General features: G+C 42.6%; 1 protein-coding gene across 1 annotated transcript; it reads left to right on the top strand.

The window, feature by feature from the left end:
• Positions 1–16,480: 16,480 nt before the first annotated feature.
• Positions 16,481–21,100, top strand: C7H10orf71 (chromosome 7 C10orf71 homolog). Its single transcript, XM_062496032.1, has one exon. It carries the CDS (start codon positions 16,481–16,483, stop codon positions 21,098–21,100), a length of 4,620 nt encoding a protein of 1,539 aa, XP_062352016.1.
• The last annotated feature ends 1,268 nt before the right edge of the window (positions 21,101–22,368 follow it).

The following is a 22,368-nucleotide window of genomic DNA, read 5'->3' as shown; positions in this document are numbered from 1 at the left end:
CTAGTCTACATTCTGTCCCCAAATGCAAAAAGAGAGATGCTGAGCCCAAGACTGGTGCCATGGTCAGGCACTTCACAGAGTTTTAGGATGAGTGTTCCAGGCTGGAATCCAGACAAGTTGTTTCTGAGTCAGCTGAGTCTGGATGCTGTTGATGGCACAGCAGCAGGGAAAGGAGATCAGAGATCAGAAAATCTTTTAAAAATGCATTTAAGGTCTTATTCACAGATGGACAAAAAGACGGTGGAACCAATGTCTGCCATTGATTAGAAATGCAGTCAAAGCCAAAATGTAGTGAAGTTTGTTGGTTTCATAAGAAATCTGATTTCAGAGAAGAAACATAACAGGTTTTTTTAGGATATGATATCTTTTACTACTTTCTGAGGATGAAAATAATTTTGACATTTTATTATATTAAACACCATATTATAAAATCAAGAAATGTTAAATTAAGGAAATACTTCTTTTTCTTGAAACCTTCTCAGATTTCTTCCAGAGCTTCCTTTTGCAGATACTTTTTACTTTGCTAGGCTTCATTCAGAGCTTCAATAAGGACAAATAGGAAAAAAATGTAATGATTCAAAAATATTCTCTCCTTGTCAGAATTCTAGAAGTCCCTAGAGTTGGGATCAATGAACTGCATCTTCTGGCAGGGTTTGAACCCTAAGAAATAGACCTGGAAAGAGGCTGTGGATGAGTCCTGCATCTGTCTTGTTGCACAAATTCTACATGAAGTGTGGATAAGCAGCTCTTCCGGAAGGGTGGAGAAATGTCCCCAAGGAAAGAGGCCATAAGACTGCTGATGGCTCTCAGGTACTGGGACCTTTATGTCCTCACATACATCTTCTCAGCTGGGTTTGCCAGGACAGAATCTGGTTGAAACCAGGGTGTGTAAGGGGCTGGACACAGACAGAGAGGAATATGACCTGTCATTTCCCCTGATACCATGTTCAACTCAGCCTGTGCTCGCTGGGAGGAGGTGCTGAGCAGAAAATGCACTCTAGATCTTGTTCCCCTTTAGGAGAGAAAATACCTGTATCAACAACTCCAAGCTTCACTGCTTTTGTTCAGCTGATATAACCCAGAGGCTGCTCTGTCCAGTCAGTGTTCTACACTCACCTGCACTCCTTGTCCAGTGCCCAGAGATCAAGTTATTCCACTCACTGTGGTAATAGTCAATAAATCATTCAGTCTGTGGCTGCCAGGTAAGAGCTGAACCTGTGTTGCTCTGCTGGACAAGAAGCGCTGTAAGAAAATAACTGAAAACTCAATATAGTCCTATTGCTCTCATGGGATCCTAAATAGACTTTTTGCTTGTTAATGCCTTGAGAATTATTAAACATTTAATTTCTACAACTAAAACAATTTGATGCTTGAGTTTTCCTAGTCTGGGGTGATGTTTTCATTTCTGTTTATAATCAGTTCCACTTTTTGGTTTCCATGTACCAGGGACTTTTGCATGGGATTGGCGCATTGACCCCTTGGGGTCTGCATACTGCCTCTCTGGGATTTGCAGCTAAGGTAACAAATGAAAAAACTGTCTCTGTCAGTAGGGCAGGACTCCATTTATTTCCCTGGAGAAAGTGTTGGGATAGGACACAAATCAGAAAAGTCTGAAAGTTACTGCTCTTGCGCAAGGCTCTCTTGTCAGAATTCTCAGCATTGCCAAGCATACAAAGTTTCAAGTGTGTGTGTGAAATATGGAGTTGATTATGCATACGAACATACATATATTTTCCATTGACATATTTGTGCTAATTGCATACTGTTTTCATACAAGTCTAAAATTTCAGTCCAAATTGCTGTCTAAAAAAAGTTAAGTGTGATCTATTATTGCTCGACACTCAGTGAAAGAAAGCAGCAGGAATTTTTGCTTTTTAAATTTCCTTGGAGTGGGATAACAACATCTAAGTGCTGCTGGGTTGTGTTTCCTGTGTGTTATTCATTAATTTCCCCCAGAAGAGGTTTTATTTTAATGACAGGCCATCTGATCCCAGACTCTCATCTGAACACTGAATTAGCAAATATTTATTACCACAGTATTTGAATAAGCTTAATGCCTATCCCAAGATTTGAGTCCTTTCAAAGCTGGAGTCTGTGTACCACATGTATCCTGATGAATAGTGTTAACCCCAGTTGCTTTCATGTGAGAGGCCTGTTTTGGATTTTCCAAGCAATCAGCCAACCTTCCTGCATTAGCAGTTACCATTTCCATAGGGTTCTTTCTAGTTAAGATTCTGCCTCTCAGCAGTTCACAAGTTCAGAGTTTACAGAAAGCAGGGCTATACCTGTCTCTCTTCATAGACAGCAGAGATGGGTTTATTTTTAGCACAAGTATTCCAGAAATACATTCCTCCCCTCTTTAGAAATCTGTGGGAGAGGCAGACACACATACAGACAGTTTTGCCTACATTAGTGGCAGTGGGTGCCTGAAAACTGATTTTTCCATGGTCTCTTGTAATCCCAACCATTTTTTTCAGTGTGCACCAGTTCTCTCCTATGTCTCAGTCCACAGGTGCCATGACCCATGATACACCAGACCTCTGTGCATAATGCTCTTACAGGTGCAGAGCACGGGGAGCTGTTGGAACTCTGTAATTCCAGGCCAGAACTTAGCACTTAGAAGTACCCTGATGTTTGGCAAGACCAGCATTAAGTTTGGGATGAGTTAGGAGAAATACTTGAGCACCAAAAGCCCAGATCAGGACTTCAGGAGAGTTGTCTTTGCAAAACATTCCTGCTGGAATCCAAGGTGAAAAATACACCTCCCTCAGGTCGGGAATTCAACGCTGAAGGTTGCTTTGGAGAAGGTAGGTCATTGTCCCTCCAAGGAGGGGTACAATTCTGGGCTGCTCTTGAATCTCAGGGACAATTAGTTCATCACAAGTGTCCTGGTACTTGAAGATTCTCAGGCAGCAGAAACTTGCTCATGCTGTAGCAATGTAATTAGCAGCTCTGTTTAACATATAAATGAGTATATGAATTCATATGGAGTCCTGATCTCTCTGCCATGGAAGCAGGAGTTGAGAGGCAATCGCAGGAGATCCTTCTCTTCACTTTGCTGTAGGCTGTGGTTCAAGTCCAGCATGAAGCTCAACTCTGGGAGAGTCCCCTGACTCCAGTAAGATGCTGTGTGCACTCAGAATGGCACAGGGTGCCATCCATTGTTCAGATCTGCAGTACAAAAATGCAGCTTGTTGACTCCAGGGCATATTTCCCCCATTATCAACATCCTATTGCAGGGTGCCAAATGAAACCCCACACTGGCATGTGCCTTCCAGCAGGATGGCTGATCTTGTTTGCTTTGGAAGGACAGTGGAAGAGGTCCTTACTCCAAGAACTCCAAGAACACTAGCTACACATGTCCAGCCTTGATGATGAAATGAGCTATTTATGCAAAAGCACCCACAGGACAGCAATGTGTTACTCGTGTGCATATGTACACAGTATTTTTAGTGGTGACCCCAATAAACACTTTGCCTCCCACCTGTAGGTACAAAACTGCACTGCTCTAAGGTTTGATTCACTGGCAGCAGCCAGTCCGTGGCACAGCATTGCTGTCTGTATTAGTTATCTCTGAAGAATTACCAATGGCCAATCTGAATGTAAAAATAGCTGATGACTGTTTGTTTCATCTGTCTGTTACTCGACACCGCGTGGTTATTCCAATACGTATGTTTGCCTCTTCCCCACCATGATCTCCCTTTGGTTTCTCCTTGCCTTATAACTATTTAAATACATTTTACTAACTTTGGATTCCTTGCTCATTTCACTTCACCTGGCTGGGCAGGTCTGCGAGGGCTCAAGGGTTAGCTCCTCCGCTTTTATTGTTTTATTTATTTTTCAGTTATCATTTTTATTAAAATAACCATGTTCAGAGGAAGAGTCCAACACATGTAAATAATGGGAACTGCTAATACTAAGCAGGCTGCTCTAAAATGTGCTGGGGCTTTGACTTAAGGGAAGAAAGCACAGCCCTGCATTGTCCCTGTCAGGAAGCTGGAGCACAGAAGGTAAGGGGGAAACATATGGGTGTTTTTAAAAGAGAGAAATTGTGGAGAATGGTGGTTTCTGAGTGTGTGAATGTGTGTGTACTCAAGGATCAGTAATGTGATTAATCATATAGGAGAAATCAAACAACATTTAAATATTTTCTTCAGTGATTAGAGGTGGAATGTCCTTTCATTTTGTCCAGCTTTTTTTTTTTCTCAGGGAAACGCAGGGTTGTCTCTGAAAGTCTGTGTGTGGAAAGAGACATTCATATAGATTTGTTTGTAGTGAATACTACTATTTTGTAGTTGTTGTAGTGAATTATGACATGCAATTATTTTGCAAAGGGGCATGATCTTTTTAAAAGAGCACTAAATTGATATGAAGCTCCATTTAATTATTGCACATTGTGCTGTAAACAATTTTAAGAAAATATAAATTGGTTTTACTTTCCAGGCGATTACTGCCTACAGATAAGCTACACTTTATAACTTTAGTGATTTGTATAGGGTTTGGAAGGCTGTTGGATATTTCTCTTTTTTTAACAAATAGGAATAGAATGATTTAAATATTTTATTGAAAATAATTACCATGCTAAAGAGCCTGAAAAAGTAAGAGAGTTCAAATACTTATGCAGTGCTAAGAGGCCACCATAAATGACTGTGGCTATGACTTGTATCCCATTTTAATTGTTGGAAGATTTCTTAAATGGCATAGACCTTTCTTACTTCAGTTGTTGCAGAACTTCTTAGTCTGCTATCCCAAGGAACTGCATTGTATTAGTCTAACTGCAGAACTCAGTACCAAAAAGAGAACAGAAATATTTGAAATTGAGCTTGAGAAGCCGAACTGCTTATGCTTTTTTAAATGGCTTGTGAATTGGCAAATCTGATTAAACCTGAATAAGGAAAAGTTTTACAGCAACAGACAAGAGTGACTGGTTCACACCGAATTTGTACAATACCAGCTAGAGGGTTCCTCTCTAGTCCTCTGCCATTTCTGGGAGGGAGGCAGGGGAGGAGGAAAGAGAGAAGAGATAAGAAGGATAAATAAGCTTTCTGGACAGCTCTCTTCCTTCACTTCTTCAAGGAACTGACCACTTTAAAAGCAAATGTCCGAAGTTAAGTGCTTGAAGGATGAGGTCTGTGACAAATACTAGGACATAAAAGACTCCCAGTACACTGGAGCCCCAGCTACATTTCTCCATCCTTCCATGCTTGTCATTGGGAAGGTATTTATATACACATTCTCATTTTAGTTACCAAAACAGTTGGAACATGAAGGCCACAGCTGGGTGGAGGTTTGCAGGCATAATTGCATCCCTGTGCTGCAAGACAAACGCACATAGAAATTTTGCTCTGTAGCCTCTAATTCCAATCTGCTTCTCTGAAATGCTTGCCTCACCTGTACTTGCATTACCAGAGCTATGGAAAAGGTCCACAAAACTGTTAATCCCTCCAAGACCAGAAACAAAGTAAACTAACCCTATGAGCCAAGCTGGGAGAAAGTTCCACTCATCTGTATGAGCCTTTCTTTAGTCCAGCTGAGTTACCACACAGGGAAAGTTGCTGGCAGAGACAAATTCTACAAGTGTTTTTTAGCTCCAGGTTTACCTGCTGCTGGGGTGCCAGGTCACACAGAGCTTTGGCTACTCTGAGCAAAAGGGTGAGTTGGTTGCTTATAGAGGTAACAGTGCATTGTTTGAGGTTGTGTTGCATTTTGGGATCAGCTGTCTGTGAGCCAGCTGACAGGTGTGTGGGGAAAGGACCACAGTGGGAGCTGCATGTCTTCACTCACAGGGGAACTTTACCCTTGAAATAAGGTTGTTCCTCTTCAATCAAGCCTGCATATGCTTTTGGATAGATCAGTGATTACTTACACATACTTGAAGTTGTGTGTATATATATATGTATATATATGTCTATATTATATATGTATATCTGCCTGTGTGTGTGTGTTAAGCTTGGTGTGTTATGACTCTTGCTGCTTGCCAGGTTTTTATGGCTTTCAAGTGTGTGTGGTGGAGGAGACTGCCACCCCTGTCCTTTAGCAGATTAATTTCTTAATTTCTCAGAGAAATTAAGGCAGCATTGAAGCTGTAAGAGAGTAAGCCTTACCTAGAAGTAAGGTGTCCCTTGGGTTTCCCTGCCAAATGATCCCCTTTGGACAGAAATAGAAAGCAGATATTTAATTATAGTTCTAGGTTTCTTTATCATCCATCACCTCTGCTTGCAAATAATGATATACAAGAAGGCAGGAACTAGTAATGATTAGTCTAAATCACCTGGTCACAGTCAGACCCATCTTTTTATGATCCAAGAAGGTCAAATAGGGATGCTTCTTTATTTCAGCCTCTCACATAGCCACATCTCATTAGTTTCAAGGATGCTTTCCCTGTTACCTACACACCATGTTTGCTGTTTTGGGGACTGTGATAAGGCTGTGACAGTCAGGTACCTGAAGGCCACCTAATTCATACTTTCCACTTGTGAAGTACAGATATGAAAATCCCTGCAATTATTTGGAAGAGTCTCTCAAAGAGACTCTTTGTATGTGGTTAACATTTGGCTCCACTTTAACATGTGAAGTCAGCAAACAGCAGTCTCTGGCAGTTTGCAGCTACAGCAGATCCTCAGTCTCAGATGTGCCTCTGTTTATCAGCTTTACCTGGATCAGACATAAGCTGTCAAACCTCATGGCCAGCTTGGCTTGCCTGTCTGCTTCATTACAGACCCATGTACAATTTTGCACTCTTGTGATGGTTGTTGTTCTGTTGAGGTGCATTTCATGTGTTGCTGTCTCTGTCCTTTGCACATTTCAAAGCACAGGGCTTCACTGTGCAAGAAATTGGGATAAGTGGCCAGGACTGCCCAGGATGCTGGTGCAGAAACTACATCATACTCTGAGGGAACTGATCCCTGCAGTCTGTGTCAGGGATTGTGCTGGGTCAGGGTTTGTGCTGGGGCAGTGGGGCAGCACTCCTTATCATGATACTGTTCACTGAGACTCTTTGTTTTGACTGATTTGCTTTGAAATAGTGATATTAGGACTTGGTCTGTCTCTACAAAACTGAGAAATTAGTCTTTGACCAGGCTTGTGAATTGAATGAAGCCATAGACGAGTAGCTAGAATTGCCACCTCTGTGGTGTGTGGGAGAATTGAGGAGAAGGGATGGGAAAGGAGAAGTAGCTGGTGACAGCACCAGGCTGATGGTGATGTGATTGTTTGTCTTCAGGCTTCTTCAGAGGGTCTATCAATGTGCTGACAGCATCATTGAAGTTGCTGAGCTATCAGAGTCTATCTCTTGGGGAGCAAGTGTGGAATCTACTTAAAACTCTTGATGTTTCCTTTTCTGTCTTTTGCATATATCCTTTACAGAATAATCACAAGAAACACCATAACAAGTGTATTAACTGTGAAATAATGATGAATTAGCTTGGGAACACACCATTAAATCATAACAATTGATCTCTGAACAGGGAGTCTGCATTTCCTAGGGCAAAACCAAAACAACTCCTGTGTACAATGCAGAAAGAGGGAGCTGGAAGAAATCTGTTCAGGGTGAGATTTTTCTCCTGGCTTTTGCTCCTCAAAAGGAGGAAAGTAGTATGGACTCCAGAAATACCTGGGGCAAGTGTGGGCTCTCACCTGCCCTCTTAGGATACTCCCATAGGGTGTATGGCTGTCCCATGGCCATGCTGCATAGCAGGCAGAAAACATGCCACAGATACTGTCCTTCAGCTGAAATGGCTCTCTTATAATCACAAATGGTTGAGGAGCAGTTTGTCATCGGAGGAGAGATGTTATGTGAAAGGATGGTTATGTGCTTGAGTCATGTGCTCTGGCATGCATTGAGTTATTACCCTCCCTGCCACACTGCATGCTTAGGAGCAGAGCTCTTTTGGCTGCATTTGAAAGTTGTAGCAAGGTGTAAGTAAGAAATAGCTCTGTTCCTGCAACCTGAGCCAGAATATTTTGAAAACCAGAGCCTCCACCTTCTGAAACCTACACCTTTTTGCCCTTTGTAAAAACAGGTATTTTGGTATATTGCCTGTCCCTAAATCCTGTGGAATTCAGTGGGTGAGCAAACTTCTTAGAAGTTGGAACAATTTTGAACCTAGCATGTACAAGTGTTTTGAATTCTTTTCTTAATAGAAATAGAAAAGTCTTAATAGAAAAGTCTTTGCCCAAACCTTGAAGATATCCAGAAGTTACAAAGAAAAAGAGCAGATGAGACTACCAGTAAAATAATGATCCTTTTTTTTTCTGCAAGCCTGTTATTTCCTGAGCCTCTATCCTGTGTGGTGGGTGTGGGTGAGACTCTCCTTGTCAAGAAGCTTAAATGGTTCCAGTGTAAACTTGACAATGCTGATGGTATCAGTGTGTTTGGGCTGATGAGCAGAGTGTGGTGTAAGTGGGGGATGGTTTCAGATTCCCCAGCCTGGAAAGAGAATTGAGGCATAGCTTGTTGCTAGCTGTAGATTCCTTTGTGTAGGTCACAAAGGAGAATACACCTGCCTCCCATTTGTGTCTAACATACTTGCTGATATTACAATTTTCCCATGACAAGGAGTGGGACTGTCTGGTGTGCTCCTGATTACAAGCCATCCAGAACATTACATTTGTTTTCTTGACTGTATATTTTATTTCCCTTCCTCCTTTGTCATCTCCCACCTCTAGCCATTGCAAGGCTGTGATACTCCACAGCTTTCCCTCTGCTGTGGGAAAATCTTCTTTCTCCCATTCAGGAAGTGAAAACCCAGAAGCTTTCATCATCTGAGTCTTGCTTGAGACTGAATGGAAGGCAATGAATACCTGTCTCATCAGCCAAAACCCTTCCAGTGCTCAGTGAGGGTGCCGTACCATTGTCATGTCAGCTGCCACCATCAGCTAATGAGGAAGGCTTGAGTTGTAACAGTCTTAACAAGATTTAGGTATCAAGCACCTGAGATGAAGCAGAGATCTTTGCAGTCAGTCACCTCCAAATCTGGTTGAATTTCGCTATACAGTGAAATACAGTGCCAATCTACAGTACCATACTCAGTTGAAAGGTGTTGGGAGGGGATCACAGAGATGAAAGTACCATGACTTATGAGGGCAGTGGGAAGGCATATTTTTGCCTTACCTGAGAAAGGTTAAGCTCTTCTTGTGCAATTCAGAAAGCATAGATTTGGTTCCCTGCCCTGCCACAAATGCCTTCTTTGATCTTGGGCAAATCAGCCACTTGAAGCTGGGCCTTAGCTGCTGATACGTAAATGACATAGATTCTGCTTGCAGTGGGAGAGTTTGCAAAGATAAATAGCCAAGAGGTGTCCATGTACCATATTGCTGGGGAGCTGCATAAATATCTTGGTGTATAGTGACTGACCTAGTTACAGAGAGCGGCCTTTTCCCAGCAGACATTTAATGCCAAGAAACACACTGTTTGGGTTCGGTTGCTTAATGTCACTTGTCTGTGCTGACTTCAGGTCACAGGAGGAACACCATCCCTTTTGCATGGTGTTTCTCATAGGCTCGTGCTGTTTGTCAAGTGCTGCACCTGCCCTTGGCCTGTGTCAGTCATGTGCTCTGTGCCTGTGACTTCCCTGTCATGTATCTGAATGCTACTGGCTCTTCAAAGGCAGTGAATCAGGAGATGGAAAGGATGGACAGGAGTTGCAAGAAAGCCTCAGTCCAGATACAACCCTTTCTGAGAGACATCTCCTTCTTCCAGACTTAACAGGCCTGTTGGCAGGATGGGGCATTTGGAGGACATTGGGAAAGGCAGTCCGGAGACCGGCTGGAAATAACTGTTGGGTCTTTGCCACTGAACCAGAAAGGGAAAGGTAGAGACACTTGCAGTCTCTGTTCCTCCCATTTTTCTTCATGTGAGGTCTTCATCTTCCAGTGTTTGAAGCTTTGTGGTCTGAGCTGGAAAGGTAAGCATTTCGGCTGGGGCTGCAAGAGGTTCCCCTCCTTTGAGGAAAGGACACGGCAGAATACAGAACAGACAGTCATTAGCTAGGTACATTTCTTCCTTGTGTTCATACTTCCACCAGCTTACACTGACCTTCCTGGAGCTGATGAGTCCCCAGCTCCAGCTCCCATTGGAACAAATGAAGCAGCTTCAGTAGCGCTCACTGAAAGAAAAATACTTCAGTTCTTTTTTCAGTAAAAAAGGGAGAGGTTTGGTTAAATAAATAAAATCACAATCATATTCATTTTAATAATACTTCCCCTAGAAAGATAATTGGAAATTTATGGACTTTATAATTTGAAATATTTACTTAGGGAAATTTCAAAACAAAGATCACACTCTTTGTTGCAGTTCCATCAGAGTACTGTTTGACATAGAAAATAAAAGGTTTCAGTTAATTTAAATAGCATACACCCTCTTTGATTTAAAGACAGTAATAACATATTATTATAACTATATTAGTGTATATATACATGCTATTTCTCACAGCCTTTTTTCACTTAAAATGGTGAAATAATCTAAAAACTAAAAAAGGTTTTCTTAATTCTAAATGAAATTTTGAAATTCCCAATTTAATTTCTCTTCAGGATCTTTATTCCATGTGAAATTTCAAAATCTATCTAAATGTGAACAACCTTCCCTAACACATACACAAACACATTTCCAAAATTTATATTGTCCACATGATGGCCATTTAGTTTGGCAGCCAGCTCTGCTGGGGCAGTCTGGAACTATACCATGCCTACCCCAGCCCTCTTAGGTCTATGTATTCTAGTGAATATTGCAGAAAAGAGAAAAACGACATTATCCTAGATGTACTGCTGTTTTCAGTGATGAGCAATACAGGTTAGAAAATCAGAATTGTCCAGAAGGCACAATTTGGTGGCATAGCAATGTGGTATTGATTGCAACCCCTTTCCTTTGCATGTTGGTGTGAATACCTCATGGGGGTGAGGTTCAGCTCTTTGCAGATGTTGAATTTCACTTTAATGTGGTTACAGTTGCATATGTAGCTTCTGGACAGTGCGCCAGTGTTGGCTGAGGAAGTAGATGTATTCGGTCACCAATTCTGTTCTCAGTTATTCTACTGACGTCTGTAAAATGACTCTAGATTTATACCAGTGTAACTGAGAACAGAAGTTGGACCAAAGTCAAGAACAGTCTCTCCTCTTCTCTGGCCCAGAACAAGCCGTTCGAGACATAATGGACAGGCCAAACCCTCAGGGGGAATGGACCCAGTTCCCTACACTGGTTTGGTTCAGACACATGCTTTCCTTGCCTAGCTTTCCAGTGCAGTGGTCAAAGATCTGATGCTGGAATAGCTGAGGTCACCTTGTTCTATGCTGAGATGGAGAGATCCACTTCTCCATCCTCCATCTGCTGTGGCAGGTATTTGTACTTGAGTGAAGTGGTTCCCCTTTCCCCAAGCAGGAGAATTCACTTTGGTTTCCCTTTATGACTACAAAGAATTGGTGAAAGTGATCTTGTTGGATGAGGGAAACAGAGACTTGTGCTAATAGATTTAATTTTATGGCCTCCTCAATCTAGAAACTGCCTTTCTTGACAGTTCAGACAAATGTCTACTGAACACTCTTGCCTCTCTTGGAGGCAGCTCCCCTGCTTGTTGGGGGTGCTGGGATCCTTCCCCGGTCCACATGTTAACTCCCTGACACATTTTTGTTTGTTTTCCTAAATGCACAATGAAGACATCAGTGCTGTGATCATTGACCAGCAGCAGCCCGCTCTGAAGTCATTCATGTGCTGACCACTGCTGCCTTGCAGGGTTTTCTGCCAATATCCAGGAACCTCACTGAGCCAGCCCCACTCGGGCTAGGGAGGAGCTCCATCAGCTGGGAGCGCTGTCTCAGCTTGATGGCACAAAGCTGAAGGACCCTTTTCCATCCAGAGCTCTCATCTGACTGTGAAGCCCTGTGTGTGCCATGAGCAAATATGAACCTATGCAAAAAAGTCACCAACTCATTAGGGACTCTCCTATTTGCCATGGTAAGGAGCATTAACTATTCATTGTAATTATGAGCCCCTGGAAACTTAAAGAAGCAGCATGTGTGGAAGTAGAGCATGCTGCTGAATAAACATCAGCCAGCACTCACCACAGGGCTCTGAGTTTTGGGCTGGAGCCGGATGGATGCCACAGAGATAGTGCCACATTCAGAAACCAGCTCACAAAGATTAAAAAATATATATTTCCTTCTCATTCTCATGGGTAATGCAGTGCTGCTGACTTCAGACTGCTATGCAACTCCCAAGGGCACTGCCAAAATGCCACTGTGATGTCTCATGGCACAACCCTTCAGCCAAATACCAGCCCAGGGGGGTGGGGGAACCAACTGGCCCTTTATGTATTGCAGCAGCAGTGATGTCATACACTCCAGCCAAGTTTGCCGGTTTACCCAGCTCCTGTCTAGTGAAAAAAGGGCTGACATTCAGTCTGTGCCAGGCCAGGAATAGTATCTGTAATTTAACCTCCTCATCACAACTTGCTAGGCACTTAAGAGGGACGCTGAAAAAAAGCCTCCTATTTGAAAGAGACGGGAGTTAGTTTCTGATTAAACTGCTTGAAATCTGTGTTCATGCAAACTTTTTCAGCAGCTCGTATCAGATGATTCCTACCACAAACACCTCACACATTTCTCAGCATTTCCAAGTGGTTTCAGATGCCCAGTATTGCTTTCCTCTTTCTTTAACATTGACTAAATTCAGACAACCTTAAATGTTTGAACTAGCAGAATCCCAACCTAAGCACAAATACTGGTCTTGCTTGTTAGCTACCATGTTTGTCCAAAAAGGTAAAGAAATTACCAGGTTACTGCTGTTATATTGCTGCTACAGTTATAGTTGTTATATTTATAGCTGTTATAGTTGTTATATTTATACAAGGGTTTGCTGAATCAGTACAGTTCTGCTGTTTCCATCCAGTCCCAGTAAGGTGCAAGGTCTGCACCTTGACCGCTTGGTGCAGATACAGATTTTCCAGCTTGAAACATTACACTTCACAAGCACTTCTATTATGCCCAGGCAAGACAAGGATTGTCACAAGGGTTTCAGAGACAGTGGCAGTCACTATTCTTTCCTTAATCAGTGGCGCCGAGCTGTTTTTGTAACTGTGACTCCATCTAGGAAAATAATTGCTGAGATTACATCATGATCTCCATGTTTATAGTTACTCTACTCACTTTTCAGCAAAAGTTCTCAGTTTACAAGGGACAATCTATTTTTCCAGACCTCCATCCATGAGATCTGAAAGCCAAGATTCCTCCTAGTTCAGGCACCACCACCACTAAGTACTGATAAACATTGTGCAACTGGAATGTAGTCAGCAGCCCCATTAATGAGTGAGACAGAACTTAATCAGCATCTCCCATGTCTGTGTTGGCTTTGCACAGTTAAGAGTACCACAGAAGCAGTAAAATTGTAATTTAACCTCTGAGCAAAGAGAGAACTGAGTACATGTCTCTGGAGTGAGGATTTTTATACTTTTACATCTGCCTGCAACCAGATGTAGCACTGTTTGTTGTTTGTTTGCTTTTTCTTTAGTTGTACATTTGTTTGGGTTTTTTTATCTACACATCTTAGACAACAAAAAGCTGTGGTTGGTACAGGCTTATCCCTAAACACACTGACAATTGCCGTTCCTCTGGTGAGGTGCGGGACACAATCACAGTAGTTGAGCCCTTGTTGCCACTTTGCCAGTAGGTTTTGGGTATCACAAGCTGACTCAAAAGTTTCCTTAGAGAAGACTGTGCTATCTGCATTACTTCAGGGCCAGACAGTTCTCCTTGTAGGGAATTGATATATTCTTGCAAAGATTAGGCAAACTGGCCTGAATCTTGGGGGTTTCCACAGCAGAAGAGCGGCAGTAATTCATATTCACTATGGCTGAGCTTTCCTTTAGCATCTCCTGCCTCTGGTTCATGCATGGAAGCAAAAAGATGTTTTGTTTATTGCCCCTTATCATGCCAGCTGTCCACCTTTCATCTCCTTTACCACAGGGACAGTGAAAACCATGGGCTTTCAAACCTCAGCTGTGTTAGTTCCAAGTCCACCAGATTGATGTCTGTATTTGTTGACAGGAGAAAGCCATACGCAAGTTGAGTGGAAGCACATATTTTCCTCTGAGTCCTTCTGAAAGAGTAGCACAGCAGGGAAGAATTCTTCTTTTCAGCCTGGAGTCATCACCCAGCCTTTGCAAAGGGCAGAGTGCCAGGAAATCATTGCTCACTCAGCTGCCAGTCCCTGCTGGGGCTACCAGAGTGTGCTGGAGATGGTGACAGTTGTTTGCTAGGAGCCTGACTGTACTCCACAAGCTACCAAACCCAACAGGTATTTGGTTATTGTCACCCTGGAATGGACAGCTGTGTCTTTTTGTAAGAAATCCTGTAAATCAGCCCTAAAATGGTTGTCAAATGGGAGTGAACACATGAACAAAACAATCCTCAGATCATGCAAACAAATATCTTTGTTTTCAAATTGCAGAGTTTACTTAGGATCAAAAAAATGCTAAAGGGCAGAAACACCCTGGGACTCTACTTCTGTCGAGTCTACATCACTGGACTATTTCTACCTCCTCACTAAAGATGGTCAGAAAAGAAGCCAAATACAAGTATGAGAGTGAGCTCTAAAAACAAGAAGTAAAATTATAAGGCAGGTATGTACTTGTATTTCTCATTTATATGACAGTTAAGAATCAAAACCAGGAGCAGGATGGCCTTTAATTTGTCTTCTCTTTTTCCTTGCTGCGTTATACACAAAGATGTGTGTCTGTGAGGGGACTGAAACTCATGTTTGAAAAATCTTTGTACAAAGTAAGATGGAGAAGCTCTGTTAGGCTCATTTTATTTCTGGTGTAAATTTATTGTGGTTTTGCATAAGTCATTGGAATTGCATGGCTGGAAGGACAGGATCTAAATTCACTATGAATCTTGGAGTCTAAAATAGGTTTGGCTGAGATTCTCTTAAATAGAGAAGGGAGGTGAGGAGTGTTTTCATTTGAACAACTGAGCCAGAGTAATTCAACTGATTAAGCTCAGTTGCTCTTACTTTTCATACTTTGATCAGCACTGGGTCATTGCAGAGAAAAACAGGTGGACAAAGGTGGAATCAGGGATTTGGACACCTGGAGAGGCTGGAATCTAGATCTGAATTTCATTGCTCAGTTCTACGAGCTGAGTCAGTAGATCCAAGCTGGAGATGCAGATATCTTCCACTTGTATAGAAGTTGCTGTAGATGTGAGCTGTGGTGTTTCAGCTCATCACAAGTTCATCATACCACTGTAGGGAGGAAATGGAGACACAGACCAGATTTTTTTAAACAGTTTTAGCCAGTTCTGGAGTATGCTTTTAAACTGAGTCTCCCTGCAGTTTAGTCAAAACTCTGCTCAAGCCCTCGAATGTGGGAATAATAATCTAAAGAGTTTACAGAGAAATTGTGAAGAGTTTTAATGAAGAGATTTCAAGTACAGCCAAAGGGTCTATTTTGCTTTTACTTGCTCAATGAAAAGATTCCCCCATCCTGTGTTCAGGCAGGAGATACACAAAAACCTCACTACTGTGGGCCCTGACTGTGTATCATAATCGATCCGTGGTATCTTATAGTTCTGTTGAATGGGTTACCATTAGCTCTCAGCAGTTCTGGAACTGAAACCAAACGTTCCCTCTGCTACTTTAGTGGGTCTGCTACAGTCCCCGAGGCACTCCTGCCTTCTGCTGGCTAAGCTGATGTTAGCAGCCTCTTCAGCTCCAAAAAACCAACACAGCCCAGCTGTATCCTGCTATGGGTGGCTAAATTGTACCCCAGCACTATTTGTCTGAAACACGCACAATAATCCTTTTTACCTGTGGTGCCAATCTGTTTTCTCAAACAAGGGTTGTGTTCATGGCAATTATCATGACAAAGCTGTGACGATTAAGTTTTATTGACTTTCCTTTAATTTTGAATTTGGCGTGCAATGATGAAGTCAGTGATATCTTTTTTTAAGTAATCTTTGTTACTAATACTTCCTGGCCAAAAATGGCTAACCTTCTTTTCTAAATGGATGCACAGCACTTGAAAGTGTTTATGGTTGGAGGTACGGAAAGGGAAGTACTTGAAATTTGTTTCTTATGTCCTTGTTTAAGAGTCCAAGTAAAGAATATGAAGTGAAAATTCTTTTAATGGGTCTTTGCAGAAATTAAACTATTACCATGAGCTACTTGAATTGACCAAAATAACAGTGATTTTTCACGTTGTTCTTTGTGTTACTAGCATCACAAAATTAGTCAGTGACTGATATATTTGGAAAATGCTCTCTGTCTAGTAGTGTTAATATAGAAAAATAATAATTTATAATTTTTGGCTTTGCAGAGAAGAAAGTTTCCTTCAGCTGTTCTGCAAGATGAGTCAATGTGCAGCAGCACCATCTGGAAGAATGACTTTGTGCTTGTGAATTGCAAACAGCTGGATCTGCCTCACAAAGTCACCTGCCTATTCAACACCTGAAACTAATCCTTTGGATACTTCATCCATGACTCTCATGAACAATGCAGGGAAATAAGAAACACACAGAAGGACATAGTGATTCCTCAAGTATTGGGAGTCTCCTGGATGATGCAGACAGAGAGGTGAGCAGCCTCACAGATCGGGCTTTCAAAAGTTTGTGTGTAGCAGAACTCGAAAACCCTTACAATGAACCAGAACTTTCCATTTCACCTGACTTTGCCCTCCAGTTGTCTGCTAAAATTCACTCAGGGACGTTAAACCACGACATCAAGAAAAGCAATGTCTGTGACAAGCTAACAGCAAGAAACAATGAACATACAATATGGGCTTCCACATTCCAGCAGTTACCTAATTCTGCTTCAGAGGAGAAAAGGATTGCTAAAAACACCTTTGCTATGGAAAAGAATTTGAATTTGCCAGTCCCTGGTCCAAGGAACAATAAGCATGTTTCAAAAGTGTCCTCGTTGATTAAGACATTTGATAAGACAGCAGACCAAGGGTCAGGAAGTTCTCTGATAGCAAATAAGCAGCCCATTAAGAACAGCTTCCAAAAATACAAAATAAATCATGGTAATGATATTGCTTCCTGGGATGATACAGATATTTTAAGCATCCACAAGGAACTTTCTGAATTTTCTGAGGCTAGTCAAGGTGGCCACTATCTCAGTGGCAAACATGAGCCACAGAGAAGACCTAATAAAATAGACCTGAGCTATGGGGACTCTGATGGTTATTATCCTGTGCTGATTGAGATGTCAAAAGTAGCCAAGTCAAATTTTTCCCATTCTTCTAAGAAGGCTTTGAAAAACAGAAACTTGAAAATTAGTGAGCCAGCAAAGAAAGGTAGTTTTCTTCACAGTGAAAATAGTGCTTTTGAATCATGGAATGTTCATCATAAAAAAATGACAGAAAAGGAGGAGTTTGTTGACATAAAAACAAAAAAGCAAGGTCTTGCATACCTGGAAGAACCACCATTTGTTAAAGGATCCCACACACATGAACATAAATTGTCACCTGTCATAACCACTGCTGCTAAGACAGACAAAGATTTTCAGATGAAGCCAACACTACAAGAAGCTTCTTTCTGTCTCCGAGTTGTACCTCAGGGTCCTCTCCCTACAGAAACCAAATTTCCTGCTGCTTTCCCTCCCACACCCCCCCCTAGGAACCACGTACCCCAGGGTGCCCCTCGGCCACCCCCCGCCCCACCCGCGCTTCCCCTCCCACCCCCCTCCCTGCCCGGCCATCCCTCAACACCCCCTACCCCTGAAGCCCCTCCTGTGCCACCACCCCCAGTGCCAGCTCGGCTGTCCCCCACTGCCTTGTCCCAAGCCTCTGTGTCACCCCAGTCTGTGTCCTATAGGATGGTTTCACCCTCACTCAGGTTTGAGATGCCCAGTCCACCTCCACCAAAACCCCAGGCCACCTCAGCTGAGCAGGAATCCCTCAGCCCCCAGCTGGGCAATGCCTGTCCACCCTGGAGGAGGCAGAGGGCTACAGAAAGGGCTACAGCAGGGAAGAGACAGGCTGCAAAGGAGAAGGTCACAGACAGCCACGAGACCTCACCGTCTGAGAAGGTGACTGGTGCTGACCCTGGTCTGCATGTGACTCCTCTGGCTAAGCAGGCAAGCTCCCCTGGGTCGAGCAGTCCCTCTTTCAACATCACCGAACTCCTAACACCTGTCATACCCCCAAAACAGGAGGTGGGCGCTGCTGAACGTGAGCTGATCCCACTGACACCTCCTCCCACAGAGGGCACGGCCTCAAGAGACCATGAGGAGAGCACCTTAGACGATTACAAGTCTTGGGATAGCTACAGGCTGACAGCATCGAGTCTGTTATTTAACCTGAAGGATGTGCGCAAACGTGTTAAGAGCATTTATACCCCTTCTCCCCTGCTAAGGGCCTTGGAGGAGAAAAATAAAACAAGGGAAAATACTCAGGAGAGTACAAAAACTAATACCTCATTCTCAACTTTGCATGACAAAAATGAGAAAAATATTACAGAGAAAGATGAATTGAGTGATATAGCTTATGTACTGCCTAGCAGTGTTCATGAAAAGGACAGTAAAACTGATTTAACTGGACACTTCACAGGTAACTACCTGCCTTTGAGTTCACCCCAGACAACAGAAGACCTTCCATTTTACCAAACCGGAGACAGCATGCAGCAAGACAATTCAAAACACCGAGATCTGGTTAAAAACACAGGCGACAATGAAAATTTCTCCTCATTCAGATGTGAATCAAATGAACCTGATTTAGGAAAACATCAGCAGTATCCAGCACAGAGACCATTCAGTAGAGACAATGTGGGTACAAAAGCTGGGCAACCCATGCAAAATCACAGTGTGCAGGGTGAGGAAAATGAAACACAAGCTGCTATTCAGAATGAAAATTTTGCTTTCAAAACTCTCCTAAATCAACTCTCACCAGAAGACGATGAGCCTTACAGTGGCACCCAAACCAACATTGTGGTACTCGGCCATGAAGCACGAGGCAAAAGAAGCACTAGTTCTTCAGAGCAATCCTTCGTCTCCACAGTGGAGCAGCCACTTCAGGAAGAGCCATTTCTGCCAGTGTCCCTGACGGAGCAGACGTGCCTCCAAGAAAGCCAGAGGACTGACAGTGAAATGGGTTCAGGAAGTAAGAAAAGACACAGGGAGAGAGGGAAAGAGATTGGGGAAGATGAACTACAGTATTGTGCTTGTATCAGCCCTGGTACTGGTGCAGCAGAGAAGAGGGAGGGAAGTGTTGCTGGGAATGAACAGAAGAGCTTGATGAAAGAGAAACTAGGGAGAGAGAAAAGGGAAGAGGCCAACAGCATGAATTCTGCATCTGACTGTATAAGAGACTCGTCCATCCCCAGGTTTGAGGAGCCACAAACACCATCATCTTCAAGCTCAACCAAACCCAGTCTGTTTATGATTAAAGATAACACATTCAGGTCACCTCAGGTAATAAGGGCTGTCAAGCTGCCCCTGCTCCGGTCATTTTCCCTGGACGATACAGTGAGCAGCAGTTACAAGGAAATGGAACGTAAGTTCATGTCCCCAGCAGTTCACAACAAGCACCGAAACATGTTGCATGCCCAGGAGGTTGGCTGGTGGGCATCAAGACAGAGAGGGCAGCAGAACGTGAGATATGGAGCAACTGACAGAGAAAAAGAAGCCAGTGAGCCTGGATCTACTCCAGTAACGCTGGATCCCAGTCTTCTGGAAGATACAGAGAGCTTTTCATTTGGAAAACTGACAGAAGAAGATGAAAAGACTTGTGTGTTGTTAAATAAATTTGGGAAAATGAATGAGGAAAATGTCTGTAGAAGTAAAAAGAAGCCTACAAAGGCAAGACACAGCTTAGCACAGCCAATTATAGGTTTGGAAAATGACCAGGCACTAAACAACCCCAGCTATTCCACAGAAAGAAAGACAAATTACTTTAAGAATCATCATTCATCTCACCGCAAAGGGGGCTCTTGTACAAAAAAAATAATCTCTAGGGAGGCAATTTCCCCTGTGACTGGCTCCATATTAGAGGACCACACGTGTTCTTCTGTGTCCAATGACACTTTAGAGGATATCCTGTATACAGAAGGCGCACCAGTTTTGTTAGACAATCTTTCATGCTCTGCTGTTACAAGCCCCAGGTCAGGAAGCACAATACACTCTCTTGCTGCCAGTTCATTCTCAGATAAACCAACTATTTCTGGCCTTAGAGAGACAGAGGATGTTACAAATCCTGCCTTGCTGAACATGGCACTAGAGACACAAGCTTATGTGCCTGCAGAAGAGATAATTGATTCAGCACAGAGGAATATGCTTTCTGATGTCACAGGGGAAGATGGGAGACAGGAGCCCAGGGGACTTGGTGGGAGACCAGCTGGCAAGCCACCCACAGTGCCACCTAAAACAGAAAAGGCTCTGCGTCGGGCTAAAAAGCTGGCAAACAAGAGGAAAAAAGTGCAAGAGCAGCAGAAAAACCATCAGAGTGAGCATACAGATGCTGTAGGGAGAAAGCCTACTCATTCTGGAGAAACAACAGTATCTGCTTCACCCTTAGGATATTCTCCTCTTCATCCTCCCCTTCCCTCAACTTTTACTCCCACACAAACCATGACTGGGAAATCTAGACTTGCACCAGCAGCAAACTCCTCATCCTCTTCGACGCAGCGGAAACTGCTCCAAGACCCTGACTCTGGTCAATACTACGTAGTTGATTTACCAGCCGAAGTTAATTTAAAGACATTTTATGACCCAGAAACTGGAAAATATGTTCAAGTCTCAGTCCCTTCCTTGGAACAGAACTTAAACCAGCCCCCCTCCTCAGAAATTAAGAATTCTCCCTATGCCTCCTACCCTAGAGTGCTGCCTTTACCAGCCTCATCGGTAGCAGTGCTGAAATCACCTTCCCAACTCTCTGAACCTGCCTGGTCAATGCCTGCTGGACTAGAACCAGCTGAGCTACCTGAAGATGGCCAGCAGGACTACAGATACACTGAGTCTGTGGATACTCAGCCCTACACTGAACCAGCCTCCTACTCCTACCACCAAGATGCTGGAGAAACTCAAGTTCACTTAGGAAAGGATGTGAACCCAACCCAAAATACTGGCATTGTCACCCTCACCAATTTAGATGATTTTGCTGCTGAAGGCGTATCTTGAAAACTGAAGTAACAAAACATGCCAGCTAGTGGTTTTAAGAACTGTTCGGACACACACAAAAGCACATGCAGATCTGACATTTGTTCAACACTTTCTCTGAATCTCATTGTGGTTTGGGTGGGAAAGGAAACAAAAGCTGTTCATGTTGAAGGATGCAAGGTAATGACCATTCTGAAGAAAAGATAAATTGAGTAAGCACCAAATTATCAGTGAGATGAAGGAGCAATGCCAGCTAGACAAATACATTTGACAATGTGAAGCCACTGCTTGCTGCTGCTGCTGCTTTTAAGAATGCTGGGATAGCCAAAGCAAGTATCCTATTATCCAAATGTGTTGCATGATACATGACACAAAATAAAACCTATGAGACCATCCTATGCATCCTATGAGACCTAGAACTGATGCTGCATCTAATGAACTTTCCTCACTCACTTCCTTTGAACTGTATTGACAGGTAGAAAGTCTGTGGCTACAAATATGCCATATATGCAAGAACCATTTTTTGCACACGCTGATTGCCCTGATGTCATTGACAAAGAGATTGTATACTGGATACACAATACAACAGCCATGTAAAAAAACAAACAAACAAAAAAAAACAAAAAAAAAACCAAAACAAAAAAAACCTTTCAAACAACTAGAATACAGTTGCAGCTGCTCTAGACTTCACATATACTTTTGCAGTGTCCACTAACATGCTGCTGAATTCTTTATATTTCTTGTTAACATCCAAATAGGTTCCCCCAGAGTCAGGGCTTATTTATAATGCAGCTAAAATCTTCAGGTTATCTTGATACTTGGCCTGAAATATTTTGGTGAGGAACAAGGTTGAATGAAATCCCACAAGAGTATTTAATTGTTTGTTAGGACAAGAAGTCCTCTGCTATTGTAATTGAAATGTGTTTTGTTTTGTTTTCAGGCTCCCACTGAAACATGGAACTAACTTTTAAAACCTGAAAAATGTACCTAAGTTTGATCTGTGAATTCTGATATTTAATACAAACAAACAAACAAACAAAATATTCAGAGCATCCAAGGTATTAATTTCTAGAAAAGTGCTTCTTTCAATTACCACTTTTCTTCGAAAGATCTGTGTGAAAGTATCACTTCTCCCTGCATAAGCTCTTTTTTAACATCATAGTTAATGAGGAAACCTAGCTGAAAAGATGAAAAAAATGAATGTATTGTGCCTGCTTGTAAATATCTACATTTGGAGTATTGGCTTAGTTTTTTTCTGTCTCATTCTCATACTGTTTTCCCCAGTTACA

This window comes from Cinclus cinclus, chromosome 7 (genome assembly GCF_963662255.1).
Source record: "Cinclus cinclus chromosome 7, bCinCin1.1, whole genome shotgun sequence".
Lineage (NCBI taxonomy): Eukaryota > Metazoa > Chordata > Aves > Passeriformes > Cinclidae > Cinclus > Cinclus cinclus.
Note: the sequence above shows the minus strand (reverse complement) of the source record. Positions and strands in the feature narration are given on the sequence as shown.

Coding starts and splice junctions, on each gene's coding strand:
- C7H10orf71 (XM_062496032.1), top strand. CDS start 16,481: ATGCAGGGAAATAAGAAACACACAGAAGGACATAGTGATTCCTCAAGT.